This window comes from Chiloscyllium punctatum, chromosome 27, assembly GCF_047496795.1.
Source record: "Chiloscyllium punctatum isolate Juve2018m chromosome 27, sChiPun1.3, whole genome shotgun sequence".
In the NCBI taxonomy this organism is placed as follows: Eukaryota; Metazoa; Chordata; class Chondrichthyes; order Orectolobiformes; family Hemiscylliidae; genus Chiloscyllium; species Chiloscyllium punctatum.
In genome coordinates this window covers 9,314,888-9,333,640 of record NC_092765.1, presented here as the reverse complement: position 1 = coordinate 9,333,640, position 18,753 = coordinate 9,314,888, and the positions used below count along the sequence as shown (strand labels likewise).

General features: G+C 41.2%; 1 protein-coding gene across 2 annotated transcripts in view; it reads right to left on the bottom strand.

Annotated features, from left to right (window-relative positions):
* Positions 1-18,753, bottom strand: part of LOC140453397 (glutathione hydrolase 1 proenzyme-like) — an 88,149-nt gene that overhangs the window by 6,017 nt on the left and 63,379 nt on the right. For both annotated transcript variants that reach the window (XM_072548026.1, XM_072548027.1), the window contains 5 exons: positions 17,689-17,835; positions 9,132-9,268; positions 5,624-5,805; positions 2,923-3,044; positions 1,871-1,983 (listed from right to left, as the gene is read on the bottom strand). In XM_072548026.1, coding sequence (XP_072404127.1) covers positions 1,871-1,983; positions 2,923-3,044; positions 5,624-5,805; positions 9,132-9,268; positions 17,689-17,835 — 701 coding nt within the window. The remainder of the gene's footprint in view (positions 1-1,870; positions 1,984-2,922; positions 3,045-5,623; positions 5,806-9,131; positions 9,269-17,688; positions 17,836-18,753) is intronic.

Here is an 18,753-nt window from a genome sequence, read left to right as displayed (position 1 = left end):
GGGTGGTTAGAAGACAGCATTGGAAAATACATTCACTGCTCTGCAGCTCAGAAAAAGGCCTTTTAGCCCATCAAGTGTGTACTGATCACCCTTTCCCTGTACTGTGGAAAGAAGTGCATACTGCAGGTGAAGAATCCATGCTTTTCATCAACCTGCCTTCCCTCAGCCCCTGCCTCACAGTGTACAAACAAAATCACTGAGCATCCTTTAGCTTGCTACCAGTCCTTGGAGGCCGACACAGAGACTAAATCTCAGGATGGAAACATCAAATGCTAGGGTGCATAGGTTTAAGGTGAGAGGGAGGAAATTTTAAAGGAGACATCTGAGGCAAGTTTTTCGGGTGGTGTGTGTTTGAAACACACTGCCGGGGAGGTGGTAGACCAGATACAATAGCAATATTTAAGAGGTACTTAGACAGTACAGTGAAAGAAAGATGTGGACCATGTGCAGGCTGGTGGGATTAGTTCAGAATGGCAATGTGATCGGCACAGACATGTTGGGCTGAAGGGCCTGTTCCTGTGCTGCACTGTCCTATGTTGCTTCCTCATTTTTTTTCCTTTTCAAGTGTATTTCACATTCCTTTTGAAAGTCAATATTGAAAAATGTTTCCAACTTTCCTTTCAGTGAACAAGTCCGGATCATTGCATATTATCAAAAACATTTCTACATCTTCCCCATTCTTCTGCCAATTATTTTCTTAATATCAAATGGGTTGAACAGCTGTTTTCATCTAGAACTACCCATGTGTGAAGGATCCAATAACGTGATTTTGAAGAATTGTAAGTTGCAACATTTAAGATACATTTGCAAACAACAAAAATTGCCATCTATTTTCACAGTTGACCGAAATTTTCAGTATTGTAGAGCAATATTCATTTCAAATGTAATTCCAACCTTTTGCTTTTAAAATAGATAATAAGCAATCCTACTATTTATAGTGATATATTTTATCCACCTTAGCAGTGCACAACTCTGAAAAGCAGTAATAAAACTTGACCTAAATAGTTCAATTACATTCCTCCAGTACTGGTACGTAATTTCAAAAAAATCGCTCCTTATTTAAAAGCAGAAGCATCATTGCCATTTCAATGTTACTGCTTCGCGTGCTCCAGAGAAGGATACTCCAATTAGGGGGCAATATAAAAGGGAATTAAAAAGATTGAAGATTTTAAAACAGTTTATGAAAGATATGCAGATATTACATCATAGATTGGGAAAGGAATAAAATTAGATGTGGAGGGCCATTTCCCTAAGAACATGCTTTGGTTTTAATTCTCATTAAAAGTATGTAAATTTTAACTGGTCAAATATGTTATTTCATGTCAATCATAATTTGCACAAAGCAAACCTGTTCTGGGGATCAATACTTCTCATGAATTAAATGGAGGGGAATGTTTCCTGTGATAATGTAAGATTTGTTGGAGTATTCAGGTTGATACTTCAATTCTGTGACTCTATTGATGTTATTTGGAACAAATTAAATAATGCACTGGTTAAAATACTGAGTAGAGAAAGTTGTTTGGGTGTAGGTCATACCAAAAGGCCATTTGATTGGAAGTCACCATCTGACATATATAAGATGTACAGCAGGAGTAATGCTGCTATTAAAAGTTACAATTTGATTCACTTTAAGGGGAGAGAGAAATTGTTGTTAATCTCCTTGAAGTTTTATCTGTGCTCAGTTACCCCCCATTCCACATGCCCTCCATAAAACACCAATTCCTCAAATGATTTACTGGAGAGCAGGGTGGAAATATTAGAGGAATGGATTCATTGAACTCAATAGCTTTCCCTTGATTAATAGCTTTGTATGTGATTCAAGATTCCTTCAATCCATGATTCCATTACAAGTTCCATTTGCAGTACATACCAAAGCAGTCGCTGTGATGATTCGGGCGCTACCCGAAGCTCCAACCACCATTTTCACCTTTTTATCTTTGTCAAGTATAATCGCAGGAGACATAGCAGAGAAAGGTCTTCTGCCTAATGGAAAATTATAAATGCTGTAACAGCTGCATTAGTTGAGTCATTTCATTATTAACCTAACCTATTTTGTCATATCAAAGTTATCAAATCACAGAATTATTACAGTGCCAAAGGGGGCCATTTGGCCCATCGTGCTTGCACTTATTTTCCTGGTGTCAATCTCCTGTCTTTTCCCCATATCCCTGTGGACTGTTCTGTCCAAATAATCATCCGAATCTAGCTTATACTGCTTCTATACTTACTTAAAATGCAGTGAGTATTTTGTAGTAATTGTTATTAGGGGACTGTATATTCAATGTGGTTATTCTCTGCTTCATCACTGTCATATCACAGTTTCTAAAGACCTACTTAAAGCATGCTCCCTCCAGATACCATGACCAGTCCAAAAGGAAAAATATAGACCATCATAGAAAAGGTGTGAAAATCCACCAGGCCGGCCCCTTCCAAACACCAATGGGTCAAAAAACAAGTCCGCCCTTTCATAGAAGAGGGCTCTGATATGTTACTTGTCACAAGTTTGAAGCACTTCACACACTTCAGTGTAACTGACTATGCCCACAATCCATCTCCCATCAGCAACACCAAGCTGTGCTCGATATGTTCCCTGCGGATGCACCATTTTGGTGGTGTTGTGTTGATGTTGTGAAATTCACCCCATGATCTTAGTGGAGCAGATTCCACAGCAGCAGGAGCTCAGGAATGTTCCAGAATGTCAAAGCAGATTTGTGACTTAAAGGGAGCATAAGTTGTCAGCGAATGCATAACTTCATTAACAAAATTAAAATTAAGTTTCGTCTCATATGTACACATTTGCATAATTCTAGCAAAAATATCTAAAAAGATCTCAGAAAAATGCAATCTTCATCTATGCAGTAGCCATTATGTAGGTCCTTCTTCAAAAACTATTTGGATTTAAAACATTAAACATGAACATACCAGGTTGCACATAATTTTGAGAACATGGTGGTAGACTCTTGTTATCTTCATATTGTGAAAAGTCTGCCATCTGATTATTAAATATTATCCCAGTCACATTTGAACGTACAAATGATCCAAAGCTGCAAAATATAAAACAATACTCAGAACAAAGTAATTTTCACTTGTAAATGGAAAAAAGCTGATTATTCTAATTTACAAATCAATTATTTCTTTCAGTTCAGATTGCAATAGCTGAATTTTCAACTTAGCCATGTTCCATTGTTAATGATATTCGGTATTTTCCTTGTGAGAATCTGTCAAATTAAAATAACTTGGAAACCAATCTTCAAAAAGGTATTGAAAACAAACTGTAGGTGATCCCATTGAATTTAACCATATTGTGATTATCTATCTCTTACACTTTCAACAGAACTAGACTACTGAAGCTGATTGCCTCATTTTCAGAGACAACCTCAAACACATTTAAAGACATTTATTTTGAAGACTCTCTGATGATAGGGGTGAGGTGGGGTGAGGGAGCTGTGGAATCACCCAATAGACAGACATATTACAGAAATGTGCAGTTGGTGGGCAAAGTCAGTCAACAAAGAATAAAAGCAGAGATTTAAAAGAGACTGTTGACCCTTTTTAATCAAATGCATCAGGCAAAGAACTACCTTGAGGATTACAAAGTTGTCTCACTGACCGAGCCAGATCAGGACTCCACTGCTTTAGGGTGGGGAAGATCCATGTTGACATTATAGGAATCAAGGCTTGGATGTCCCTCTCAGATGTAATACGTCTTTCCCAAAAAGAAAACACAGCAAGCTGTCCTGTATTTTGGGAAAGGGATACAATTCACAGGATCAGGTGGCTGAGAGTTGCTGCACTTCCAGAGATAGTAAAGGTCTTGTGTAAGTTTGATCATCTGAAGCCCAGAGGGGACAGAAACCTATAAAAAGCCAATCATACTGGGAGATGAAAGGACTGGTTCTACTGGAGCTGCATTTTGAAGTATAAAACATGGGTCATCCCAGGATGTCTCATTTGCCAGTTTTAGTGGGTTTTCCACCTGGAGGAATTACTATTTATAAAGCAAAGAACCCCTGAAGATTAACTCAAAAAATTGCCCTTTTGTCATTTGATAGACAAAGCAACAAGACAATGGTATTTGGTAAAAGGGAAAACATTCACTTGCCAAATTTCCACCAGACCATGGGGCTGCTCTCTCATTAGAGAGTGATGACTGGTGGTAGTCACCATGCCTCAAGCAAGGGGAGATTTTGAGAAGGAGAGACATTTGGGGTAACCTCAGTCAGTGTGAGAAATGAACCCACATTTTTGCATCATAAACCAGCTGTGCGGCCAACTGAGCTTACTCACCCTACTCTGTAATGTGCAATTGAAACAAATGGTCATTCCAGAGAGGCCTAAAGAATTCTGTGTAATCAATATGATCTGGGCCGAGTATTGACTAATTTACTCTACAGCAGTTTTCCCTCGCTCATAGCATGAACCTGAATACAGAAAAATGGCATGTCATCTCTGCAATTTCTTCCTGGGATGTGATCTAAGTGGCTTGTTTGTGGTCTGTCAACTTTTCACTTTTCCAAATCCATCTCATTCAACCCTTCATGTAATTTCAACTCCAGGTTTATTTTTCTTTAGTTGCCTTGATGGAGTCACAAATCTCCATTATGAGCATCCATCAGACCCATGCCACATTATGTGTTGCTCAACTTTCAGGTTGGCAAGGCCTCAAAGGAAGTTTTGTGGACAATTCTGTGCATTGCATTTTGGGAAAGATGTGAAGTCTGAGAAAGGATGGGGAGGAGCTTTACCAGGATGTTACCAGGAATGAAGAGGAGTTTGAAATATTTGCACTACTCTCCTTGGGACAGAGGTTAAAAGTTGACATAATGGAGGTTTTCCACATAATGAGAAGTTCTCTTGGCATAACAGGCCAAATCCATTCCCTTTGACAAAGGACCATTAACCAGAAGGAATGGATTCAACATTAATAGTCAACATAAATTCAATTCATTTAGTCAAAGCACAAAAGGGGAAATGAGGAGATATGTTTTTAGTCAGGAAGTGGTTGAAATCTGGAAATCTTACCTTGAAAAGGTGGTCAAAGCTGATTCAATAGGTAGTTTTAAAAGAGCATTAGGCAAGTGCTTAAAGATAAACACATCACCATGAACAAAACATAGATTGTAAATTAAGGTATGGCAGTTCATTCAAAACAGCCAGTACAGGCACAATGTACAATGTACACCAATTCTCTTTACCCCAGACACAAAAATAAAAACAGAAGTAGCTAGAAAAACTCAGCAGGTCTGGCAGCATCTGTGGAGAGAAATCAGAGTTAATATTTCGGTTCCAGTGACCCTTCCTCAGAAAATTTATTCCAGTATTGGTGGCCTCTCCTTCAGCTGCCCCAGCCCTCATTGCATTGACAGCCCTAAACATTGTAACTCGTCACGTCCCTCTCCTCACTCAAGGCATACGACACAAAAATAGGTGGTGGGACAAGTCGTGGTTGAGGAAGTGGTAAGGCTGCAGGAGGTCCTGGACGAAATGACCTCCTTCTGCCATAGTCCCCATCGTGAGTTGGAACAATCCTCAGTTCTTTGATTGCCAGTAGTAATGTAAATATAATGATTGACGCTGAAGTTTGGTGGTTTTCTTTACATCAATAAATGTAGGAAGTACTTACCGACCATTAATAGTGCTAGTGACAGACACTGCACTGCCATCTTGTGCTACAACAGATAGGTGAGATGTTCCACCCTGGCCAGGTAAAAAGCACTTTATCCCATAATAATCAATATTCTCATGGGTGTGACTGTCACTGATCTTTTCTCTAATATCACTTGCTTTTGAGATCATTTCATTGACCTGTTTAACAATTAAAATAAATAAGAATTAGAACATGTTATTATTCTTAATGATAAGCCCTTATACACACAAATCACTTCCAAAAATTATTTTGGGAACAGGCTTTACCCAAACAAGTGTCCTAAATAAAAAAGAAAGTCCGTCATGTCACACTCTAATTGCCTTACCTGGACCCAGTCATTTACAAGAGCTTTCCAATCTTCAAGCATCTCTCACTAAACAGCAATTAAATTCTCAATGACCTAATACCAGTGTCATTAAATATTGCTCTTTGATACTGTCAGCCAATTTCAATTTGACTTCATTTGACTTGATTTATTATTGCCACAAGTACCTAAGTGCAGTGAAAAGTTTTGTTTTGTGTGCAGTCCAGTCAGATCATACCATGCAAAGATCATAGGGGATTGAATAGAGCGAGGAATACAAAGTTATGCCTGCAAAGAAGGTGTACAAAAAGCAAGATCAGCATTAGATTTGAAATTAGAGAGGTCTATTTAGGAGTCTAATAACAATGGAAAGAAGTTGTTCTTGAACCTGTTGGTAAGTGTGTTTAAGTTTTTGTATTTTCTGCCCTAATGGAAGAGGTGACAATCAATATGACCCTCAGCTCTGATGGACTGTCAAGTAGAACTCGAAATGTTAGCTTGCACTCTCCCCATGGATGCTGCCCGACCTATTGTGATTTCTAGCATTTGTTGTTTTCACTACACTGACAGTGTAGTCACTGTCATAACTTCATTGGCATAATTTCAGTTCATGAGCTGCTCTGAATGGAATGCCAATGCCACGGGCCATTCTTTGCCTAACTGCATAGAGCCAGCTAACAGCAGCACCTTAAGAACATGTAATTAGAGATGGGCAATAAATGCTAGCATGGCCAGTGACACTCCCATCCTGTGAATGAATAAAAGAAAAATGAGGTCACTGTCTCTGTCACTTTCTCACTCACACAAACTGCCGCATACTGACTCTTGAATTGATCCGGGTGACAAAATGCTCCAAGAGTGCTCCAATAACCCTTGTTATTGACCGGAGCAAATGTTTCAAGCACTGGAACATTCCGTGCATTAAATGTTACAACGCAACAGATAAAATTGACTTTTTCGCAGCTTGGTCAGACTGCCTGAGAAAGAGGCTGGAGGCAGGAATTGATAGGTGCAGGAAAATTCGGAAGAGGGGCCTACCATCTTAAACAAATCAGGCCCATAATTGGTGATCAGCAACCCGGGGCAAATAAGAAAGCTTCAACTCCCATCATGATGAGGGATTTCCACACGCTGGTGCCACTTCAGCTGCCAAGATAGTCAATCAAATTCAAACCTCTTTGAAGCAAAATAAAAGCCAGGTGAACTCCAATTGGTTCAGATGGTGGGGTTTAATTTATAGACTGCAGTGGTTCAAGAGGCATCTCACCCTGACCTTCTCAGAGCAACTAGGGATGAGTGATAAATGCTGGCCAGGCCAACAATACCCACATCCTGTGAATGAATAAAGAAAATTATTTCATTGGAGGTTGGGACATGAAGGGGCTTTCTGATCACATAAGCTCCTGATCAGATTAGTGATATGCTTTAAAGCTGACTACAAATATTCTCACAGTATTTCTCTAATTGATTGTGATGGGAGGTTCAGCAGCAGAGCTTTAATCAAGCACTCACTTGGCTGTGTTCACACAGCCTAAAGATTGCTTACCCAATGCGGAAGCTGCAGTCTATTAATTATTTCAGTCATTTAAATTACAGAGATCTACCCGCGGCACAGATTGGAAGGCAGCTCACTACCACCTTCTCAAGAGCAACTAGGGATGGGCAATAAATGTTGGCCCAGCTAGTAATGCCTGTGTCCCGTGAGTGAATAAACAGAAGAGCAACTTCACGTTAAGCAAAATACTTCCCTGAAAGTTAATCTGAACAAGTAAAGAACCAAAAATTTCAGGCAGGATTTTGGAGACTTCTATTTTAGTGAGAATGGATGCAGAAAAGGGACTCGTATTGACACGAGGAAAGGACAGGTCAGGCTTTTATCTACTGGGGTTTAGGACAGTGAGAGGCAACTTGATTGATATAAACAAGATCCTGAGGGGTTTTGAAAAAGTCAATATGGAGACAATGTTTCCTCTTTTGGGAGAATCGTGACCTGGTGGTCATAGTTTAAAAATACTCAATGTGCTGAGGAGATTTATTTCTCAAGAAGGGTTATGAGTTTTTGAATCACTTCCTAAAGAGGTTGTGGAAGCAGTGTCTTTGAATAATTTTAAGGCAAAGATAGAAAGGTTCATGTTAAGCAAGGATGAACTGGGCCAGACTGTTTGAGGGAGGTGTTGGGAAGCACAAAGGATAGTAAATGTTTGGAACTCCCTTCGACAAATGGCAGCGGATGCTGGGTCAATTGCTAATTTTAAATCTGAAATAGATTTTCTTTGTTCAGCAAAAGTATTAAAGGCAGGTACCTCCTCTAGCTTATCTCTCCATGTTTCAGGCTCTCTGCCTTTATTCCTGATGAAGGGCTTTCGCCCAAAACGTTGATTTTGCTGCTCCTCAGATGCTGCCTGAACTGCTGTGCTCTTCCAGCATCACTAATCCAAAATATGGTTTCCAGCATTTGCAGTCATTGCTTTTACCTAGTTGATTTTAACCCTACTGCGAATCCTCTTGCAAGGATGCCTGCCTTGGAGAAGTTTTCGTCCTCTCTCTACAAGAATCTCAGGGAGTCTCTCTCATTTCCTCTGCCCTGAAGCTCTTCAACCATGTCCTGAAACTCCATGCTACTTTCTCCCACCCCCACCCTCCTCTAGCTTATCTCTCCACGCTTCAGGGCTTTTGCCCGAAACGTCGATTTTGCTGCTCCTCGGATGCTGCCTGAACTGCTGTGCTCTTCCAGCACCACTAATCCAAAATCTGGTTTCCAGCATCTGCAGTTATTGTTTTTACCTTACAGAGTTATACCACAGATCAGCCATGATCTCATTGAATGGTGGAACAGGCTCAAGGGGCTGAATAGCCTCCTCCTATTCCTATGATCCTGTGGGGGAAAGGTTATCAGGGGTTTGCAGATTGCCAAGACATCAGATCAGCCATCATCTGATGCAATAAAAATGTGTGAACTAGAAAATGTAATAGGGAGCTGCAACAGTGCTGATCTTGCGACAACTTACATAAGGAATTTCCATTATAGATACAGATGTATGGAAGTTATAATGAAAAAACATTGTCACAAACATTTGCCTAAAATGAAAAACAAAGTGAAATTTGGCAGAGAACTAGTGGATGCAGCTGTTAATACAATAAACGTACTTTCAGAATTACTCTCAGATTTAATATATTTACCTTTGTATGGTCACTAGATGTTGGATATTCCAACTTGCTTCTTTCCGCAAACGCAAATTTGAAGGCTTCAATAATTCTATGGTATGTTAAGACTTTCTTTTCCCGAGTAGAAATACTTTCTCGGGAAAAGTTATACCCTAAATTAGATCAGAAAAGTAATTAGGAGAGGATGAAAAATTGATCAGGGAACATTTTTGTCAACAACAAAAGCTGACATTGTTGGAAAAGCTCAGCAGGTCTGGCAGCATCTGTGGAGAGAAATCAGAGTTAACGTTTCAAGTTTTGAGTAACTCTACCTGAAATGTCAGCTTTGATTTCTCTCTACAGATGCTGCCAGACCTGTTGAACTTTTCAAGCAATTTCTGTTTTGTTTCTGATTTCCAGCATCCACAGTTATTTTGGTTTTTATTTAACATTTTTGTCAACTTGTGCCAAATGTGATGAAAGCGATTCATTTTATTCAGGATTTACACTTATTCAACAGTTCAATTTTAATGGCTCCTAAACCTGTAACTTCTAATACCTGGAAGGATAAAGATTAGATCCATTAGTATCACTGACCAGTTGCCCTCCAAATCACATATTATTGTGGATTGGAACATATGTCATTATTTCTTCATTGTTCCTGAGTCAAAAATCTGGAACTCCCTCCATAAAAGACTGGCCTGTGTACATGTATCACACAAATTCAGCGATTCATTTTACCCATCACCAGCATCTTAAGGCATAACTGCAGACGGGAAATAAATGCCAGCCTTGATGAGATATCCACATCTCAACCTTTGATCAGACTGAGACCCAGGTGCTGAAGATGAAAGGACTGTTAGTCAATCACCTGCACCACATTCTGTTGTACAAGGTAATGGTTCTGAAGGTGGTAATATAAATGTTCCATTGGTTCCACCCATTCCTCACAATCTGTGGGAGCAGACAATGAGATCTACTCCAGCATTCTGAAGGGGCAGATACCTATGTACCAGCTTCTTTATGTCTTAATAACTATTCCTGTACAAATGTAGCTTTACTTACTGTGATTATGCAATAAATTGTCTAAGTTATCTAAGGACTGAGCCTCTGTTGTAGGTATTGTACAGCGGTACATCTTCTATCATAAACACTAGATTGGCCCAAGATCAACCCAGAAAGACAAGTGACAGTAAACTACTTCAAACAAACTTTACTCAGTCCCATAGAAGTGGAAAATATCACAAGGTACTCATAGTGGTCATCAGGGAAAATAACACACACTCTTAATTTCATTTTTGAAATATATTATGGCTGTTCAATGATATGCAAATATTAAATATTAGTTGTTGTGGTTCTGTTCGCTGAGCTGGGAATTTGTGTTGCAGACGTTTCGTCCCCTGTCTAGGTGACATCCTCAGTGCTTGGGAGCCTCCTGTGAAGCACTTCTGTGATGTTTCCTCCGGTATTTATAGTGGTTTGGATCTGCCTCTTCCGGTTGTCAGTTCCAGCTGTCATACTACCAGCAGACAAAGGCAGAATGACGGTCATCCTGGACAAAGCAGACTACATCCAAAAAGCACAACAACTACTTGCAGATACCAACACCTACCAAAAGAGGGAGTTTGACCCCAACCCACAGCTCACCAATAGGATAAACAACACACTGAGGAACCTACAAAAATAACGGGCAGATAACCAGGTCTGACCTACAAAGAATAAAACCTGAAAGCAACAACACCCCCAGATTCTATGGACTACCTAAAGTGCACAAACCAGACATCCCACACAGACCCATAGACCCAGGGACACCATCACACAAACTGGCTAAAGAACTACAGCAGAAACTGAAACACCTGATCAGCGGATCCAGACAATCTATACAATAAACACAGGAATTCTTGGACATCATCAGAAATGTACACATGGACAAGGAAGAAACCATGGTCTCATTCGATGTAATGGCACTGTTCACCTCTATCGACAAAACCCTAGCCAGAGAAACAATAGCCAACCTGCTGGACATACAGAACAGACAACAAGACGGGGAACCTATCAACAAAGACGGCATACTCAAACTACTGGACCTGTGCCTCACAACACACTTCACATTCAACAACCAAATATATGAACAAATCAACGGCACACCCATGGGGTCACCCATCTCTGGACTCACAGCAGAAGTGGTAATGCAAAGATTAGAATAAACAGTCTTACCGCAAATTCAACCCAAACTCTGGGTCAGATATGTAGATGATACCTTTGTAACCATTAAAAACACAGAAATAGAGAACACACACCGGATCATCAACGCCACACTCACAGGAATCCGATTCACTAGAGAGGAAGAAAAGGACAACCAACTCCCGTTCCTAGACGTGATGGTACAGAGAACACCGAACGGAGAATTCACCACAAAGGTTTACAGGAAAGCCACACACACAGACCAAGTCCTGAACTACGAAAGCAACTACCCCAACACACACAAAAGAAGTTGCATCAAGACACTGTTCAAAAGAGCCACAACACACTACAGTACACCAGAACTGCAAAAGAGGAAGAGGAACACCTATACAATGTATTCGCCAAAAACGGATACCTGCGCAATTTTATCAACAGATATCTAAGGGAAAGACAACGGAACGAGGACATGCCACAACCCAAAGGACTAGCCACACTACCATACATCAAAAACATTTCTGAACTGACAGCCAGACTACTGCAACCACTAAGACTCATAACAGCACACAAACCAACAGCCACTCTCAGACAACAACTCACCAGCACGAAGGACCCGATACACAGCATGAGCAAAATCAATGTAGTGTACAAAATCCCATGCAAGGACTGCACAAAACACTACATAGGACAAACAGGAAGATAGCTAATGATCCGCATCCATGAACACCAACTAGCCACGAAACAACACGACCAGCTATCCTTAGTAGCCACACACGCAGATGACAAGCAACATGAATTCGACTGGGACAACACTACTATTATAGGGCAAGCCAAACAGAGAACAGCCAGGGAATTCCTAGAGGCATGGCACTCATCCACAGATTCAATCAATAAGCACATTGACCTGGACCCAATATACCGGCCACTGCAGTGGACAGCTGGAACTGACAACCGGAAGCGGCAGATTCAAACCACTATAAATGCCGGAGGAAACATCACAGAAGCGCTTCACAGGAGGCTCCCAAGCACTGAGGATGTCACCTAGACAGGGGACGAAATGTCTGCAACACAAATTCCCAGCTCGGCGAACAGAACCACAACAACAAGCACCCGAGCTACAAATCTTCTCACAAACATTAAATATTAGTTTGACAACGTATTAGAATTATCGATTAAATAATTAATAGTTCCTCACAAGGTCATTTTAGACCTGTAAATTTCTTTCTATAACTTTCCTATGATCAGGAAATATATGGTTCATTGGAAAACTTTAAATTACCCACACTATTTTAGCATTGCAAATAGATAACTTAAATACACTACTTGTGACTGATTTAATGTCAGTGACAGGGTGCACTTTGAACAATTACAGCATGACAACGGGCATTTTAAGTTAAGAATCAATTCATAACAGCAAGTTATCTGAGGATAACAACTTAACACTGAACCATTTGTCACTCATATACCAGAAGTGAATATGCATGTTTGTACAAGTGTCTCAGCATCCTGACAAACATTACACTCTCAGCCAACGATAAATCTCTGTAAGTCAGTAAAGTGTTAGTTGCTTGTGGGAATTTGTTCTGTAGAAAATGACTGTGCTTTTTATTCACACATGGGATAGACAATAGACAATAGGTGCAGGAGTAGGCCATTCTGCCCTTTGAGCCTGCACCACCATTCATTATGCTCATGGCTGATCATCCTCAATCCATATCCTGTTCCTGCCTTATCTCCATAACCCTTGATTCCACTATCCTTGAGAGCTCTGTCCAACTCTTTCTTAAACGAATCCAGAGACTGGGCCTCCACTGCCTTCTGGGGCAGAACATTCCACACACCCACCACTCTCTGGGTGAAGAAGTTTCTCCTCATCTCTGTCCTAAATGGCCTACCCCTTATTTTTAAACTGTGTCCTCTGGTTCAGGACTCACCCATCAGCGGAAACATGTTTCCTGCCCCCAGAGTGTCCAATCCTTTAATAATCTTATACATATCAATCAGATCCCCTCTCAGTCTTCTAAATTCAAGGGTATACAAGCCCAGTCGCTCCAATCTATCAACATAAGATAGTCCCTTGCTGCACTCCCTCAATAGCCAGAATGTCTTTCCTCAAATTTGGAGACCAAAACTGCATACAATATTTCAGATGCGGTCTCACCAGGGCCTTGTACAGCTGCAGAAGAACCTCTTTGCTTCTATACTCAATTCCTATTGTTATGAAGGCCAGCATGCTATTAGCCTTCTTCACTACCTGCTGTACCTGCATGCTTACCTTCATTGACTGATGTACAAGAACACCCAGATCTCTTTGTACTGTCCCTTTACCTAACTTGACTCCATTTAGGTAGTAATCTGCCTTCCTGTTCTTGCCACCAAAGTGGATAACCATACATTTATCCACATTAAACTGCATCTGTCCACTCACCTAACCTGTCCAGGTCACCCTGTAATCTCCTAACATCCTCCTCACATTTCACCCTGCCACCCAGCTTTGTATCATCAGCAAATTTGCTAATGTTACTATTAATACCATCTTCTATATCATTAATATATATTGTAAAAAGCTGCGGTCCTAGCACTGATCCCTGCGGTACCCCACTGGTCACCGCCTGCCATTCCGAAAGGGAGCCGTTTATCACTACTCTTTGTTTCCTGTCAGCCAACCAATTTTCAATCCAAGTTAGTACATTGCCCCCAATACCATGCGCCCTAATTTTGCTCACTAACCTCCTATGTGGGACTTTATCAAAGGCTTTCTGAAAGTCCAGGTACACTACACCCACTGGATCTCCCTTGTCCATCTTCAGAGTTACATCCTCAAAAAATTCCAGAAGATTAGTCAAGCATGATTTCCCCTTCATAAATCCATACTGACTCTGACCTATCCTGTTACTGCTATCCAGATGTGTCGTAATTTCATCCTTTATAACTGACTACAGCATCTTTCCCACCACTGAGGTCAGACTAACTGGTCTATAATTTCCTGCTTTCTCTCTCGCTCCTTTCTTAAAAAGTAGTACAACATTAGTCACCCTCCAATCCGCAGGAACTGATCCTAAATCTATCGAACTCTGGAAAATAATCACCAACGCATCCACGATTTCTCGAGTCACCTCCTTCAGTACCCTGGGATGTAGACCATCAGGCCCCGGGGACATATCAACCTTCAGACCTAACAGTCTCTCCAAAGCCAATTCCTGGCAAATATAAATTCCCTTAAGTTCAGGTCCTTCAGCCACTGTTACCTCTGGGAGATTGTTTGTGTCTTCCCCAGTGAACACAGATCTGAAGTACCAATTCAACTCTTCTGCCATTTCTTTGTTCCCCGTAATATATTCCCCTGTTTCTGTCTTAAAGGGCTCAATTTTAGTCTTAACCATTTTTTTCCCTTTCATATACCTAAAAAAGCTTTTACTATCCTCCTTTATATTTTTGGCCAGTTTACCTTAGTACCTCATTTTTCCTCTGCATATTTCCTTCTTACTAATCCTCTGTTGTTCTTTAAAAGCTTCCCAGTCCTCTGTTTTCCCACTCATCTTTGCTATGTTGTACTTTTTCTCTTTTGACTTTATATGTTTGTTAACTTCCCTCGTCAGCCACGCCCATCCATGCCTCCTCCTAGGATCTTTCTTCCTTTTTGGAATGAACTGATCCTGCATCTTCTGCATTATACCCAGAAATATCTGCCATCGTTCCTCCACTGTCATCCCTGCTAAGGTATTGCACCATTGAACTTTGGCCAGCTCCTCCCTCATAGTTCCATAGTTCCCTTTATTCAACTGAAATATTGTCACTACCAATTGTACCCTCTCCCTTTCGAATTGCAGATTGAAGCTTATTGTATTATCGTCACTACCTCCTAATGGCTCCTTCACTTCAAGGTCCCTGAACAATTCTGGTTCGTTGCACAATGCCAGATCCAGAATTGCCTTCTCCCTGGTAGGCTCCAGCACCAGTTGTTCTAAGAATCCATCTCGGAGGCACTCCACAAAGTCTCTTTCTTGAGGTTCAATACCATCCTGATTCTCCCAGTCTACCTGCATGTTGAAATCCCCCATAACAACTGTAGTAACATCTTTGCGACAGGCCAATTTCAGCTCCTTATTCAACTTACACCCTACATCCATACTACTGTTTGGGGGCCTGTAGATAACTCCCAAGAGGGTCTTTCTACCCTTAGAATTTCTCAGCTCTATCCATACTGACTTGACATCCCCTGATTCTAGGTGCCCCCGTGCAAGGGACTGAATATCGTCCCTTACCAACAGGGCTACCCCACCCCCTCTGCCCGTCAGTCTGTCCTTACGATAGCACGTATAGCCTTGAATATTCATTTCCTAGGCCCTGTCCACTTGAAGCCATGTCTCAGTTATTCCCACAATATCGTAGCTGCCAATTTCCAAAAAACCCTCAAGGTCATCCATCTTATTTCTAATACTTCGTGCATTCATATATAATATTTTTAATTTATTACTGCCCTCACCCTTCCTATCAACGCCTATTTCATTCAACCTTACGGCATGATCCCTTTGGCATGATCCCAATGTGGCCATTGCTGTCAGGACCAGCATTTATTGCCTATCCTGAGTTGCACTTCAGGTGGTGGAGAACTGCCTTCATGAAACACTCCCGTCTTTGAGGTCTACGTAGACCCACAATGCTGTTAAAGAGGGAGTTCCAGGACTTTGACCCAGTGGCAGTGGAACAATAGCAATATGTTTCCAAGTCAGAATGGTGAGTGGCTTGGAGGAGATGGTGTTTCCATATATCTGCTTCCCTTGTTCTTTGAGATGGAAGTGATCATGGATTTGGAAGGTGATGTCTAAGGATCTTCGGTGAATTTCTGCAGTGCATCTTGTGGATGCAATGCATTGTTGTTATTGAGCATCGATGATGGAGGGAGTAGATGTGGTGCCAATCAAATGCTTTGTCCTGGAGTATTGTTGGATCTGCACCCATCCAGGCAAGTGGGGAGTATCCCATCGCACTCCTGACCTATGCCTTGTTGATGATTGACAGGCTCTGGGAAGTCAGACGGTGAGTTAGTCACTGAAGTATTCCTAGCCTCTAACCTGGTCTTGTAGCCACTGTCTTTATATGATGCATCCAGTTCAGTTTCTAGTCAATGATAAATCCCGAGGCTGTTAATATTGGGGGATTCAGCCATGGTACGTCCATTGTATGTCAAGATATGGTGATAAGATTGTCCCTGACCTGGTATGGTCATAGTCTGGCATTTATGTGGCGTGAATGTTACTTGGCTTTTGCCCGAAACGTCGATTTCGCTGCTCGTTGGATGCTGCCTGAAGTGCTGTGCTCTTCCAGCACCACTAATCTAGTAATCCTTGACACTTGTCAGCCCAAGTCTGGATTTGTCCAAATCTTGATGCATTTAAACATGGACTGCTTCAGTATCTGAGAAGTCATGAATGGTGCCGAATATTGTGCAGTTATTAGCAAACATTCCCATTTTTGACCTTATGATGGAGGGAAGGTCATTGATGAAGCAGCTGAAAATGGTTGGCCAAGGACACTACACTGAAGACCTCCTGCAGAGATATCCTGGAGCTGAGATGACTGATCTCCATCAACCACAACCATTTTCCTATGTGTCATGTATGAATCCAACCAGCAGAGACTTTTTCATCCTGATTCCAGTTTTGCTAGGGCTCCTTGATGTCACACTTGGTCAAATGTGGCCTTGTTGCCAAGGACTGTCACTCTCGCCTCCCCTCTGGAATTCAGCTCTTTTGTCCATGTTTGAACCAAAGCTGTAATAAGATCAGGAGCTGAAACCAAACTGAGAGTCCGTTCACAAGTTATTGCTAAACAAGTACTGCTTGATATCACTGTTTATGACACCTTTCAGTTTGGATTTGTTCTGCTTTCTCTGCATAGGGCATGACAGGGAAATTTTCTACATTATTGGGTAGATGCCAGAGTTGTAGCTGCATTGCAGTGGCTTGGCTAAGGAAGTGGCAGGTTCCGGAGTGCAAAAGTTGCATGTCCATTGACAGTCCTTGTGATTCTGAACAATTGGTTATGAAGATCTTCAGGACATTTCTGAACAATGGTAGAATAAATATATGTCTAGATTACCTTCAAACAAATTAATTTGGAAATTCAGAATGGTAAAAAAAATTACTTCATCTTGAGGTCATGTGGCTACTACTGACTGCAAAACAAAATGGCTCATTTGTATCCTGATGTGACATTTTCAATTCAGTCATCACCTCAAATACACTACGATCACCTTACTGATTACCAGCAGAAACTGAAGTGGATTATCAACAGTTCACCCCTAGCTACCTGCTGATAGCAGGAAATGTGTTAACTCTCCAGAACTTTGATCATTTGGCTAGAAAATCTTTAAAGATTAAAGTAAAACATTTCTGAACAGTGGAGCTACCTTCAAGAATTTTCAGAATGAGTGCAAGCACTGGTCCTCCAGATGGGGCACCTGGAACGTATAGTGTATAACCATCAACAGTCACATTTAATGGCATCTCCTTGTTTGCTTTATACTGTTTCAGATCATAGTGAGAAATTTGACCACCTAAAGATACAAGAGAAATGGACATAATTAAAGATGATTTTACTGGTCAGATGAAATTAACTCCTTTTACTGAGAAGGAACTTAATTCAACAAGCCCTTTAGAAAGGACAGGAATAATCCAGCTGACAGTCCTGGTGCATTGTTGTAACCATTGGAGGTGCAGCCTTTTGGATGAAATGTCAAATCAAGGATCTGTCTGCAGATGAGAGATCTCAAAGCATCATTTCGAAGAAGGCATTCTCGCCTATGTTGTGACTAATGTCCACCCTTTCATTAAGATCATTGAGACACATGGGCCATTATGGGCGGCACGGTGGCACAGTGGTTAGCACTGCTGCCTCACAGCGCCAGAGACCCGGGTTCAATTCCCGCCTCAGGCGACTGACTGTGTGGAGTTTGCACGTTCTCCCCGTGTCTGCGTGGGTTTCCTCCGGGTGCTCCGGTTTCCTCCCACACTCCAAAGATGTGCAGGTCAGGTGAATTGGTCATGCTAAATTGCCCGTCGTGTTAGGTAAGGGGTAGATGTAGGGGTATGGGTGGGTTACGCTTCGGCGGGGCGGTGTGGTCTTGTTGGGCCGAAGGGCCTGTTTCCACACTGTAAGTAATCTAATCTAATCTAATAACATTATCTGGCCATACACCTCAAAGGGATCTTGCTGTGCACAAATTGACTCCTGTGTTTTCCACAGGATGAACTGTTGTATACATAATCTACAGGATACACTATAATATATACAATCTATTGGGTGGACCGTAATTTACGCAATGTATAGGATGGACTGTAGTATTCATAATTTACAGAATGGACTGTGATATATCCATTCTACAGGCTGCGCTGTAGTAAAGAACAATCTAACGGATGAACTGCAGTATACACAATCTACAGGATGGACTGTGGTGTACAACAACCTCCAAGAT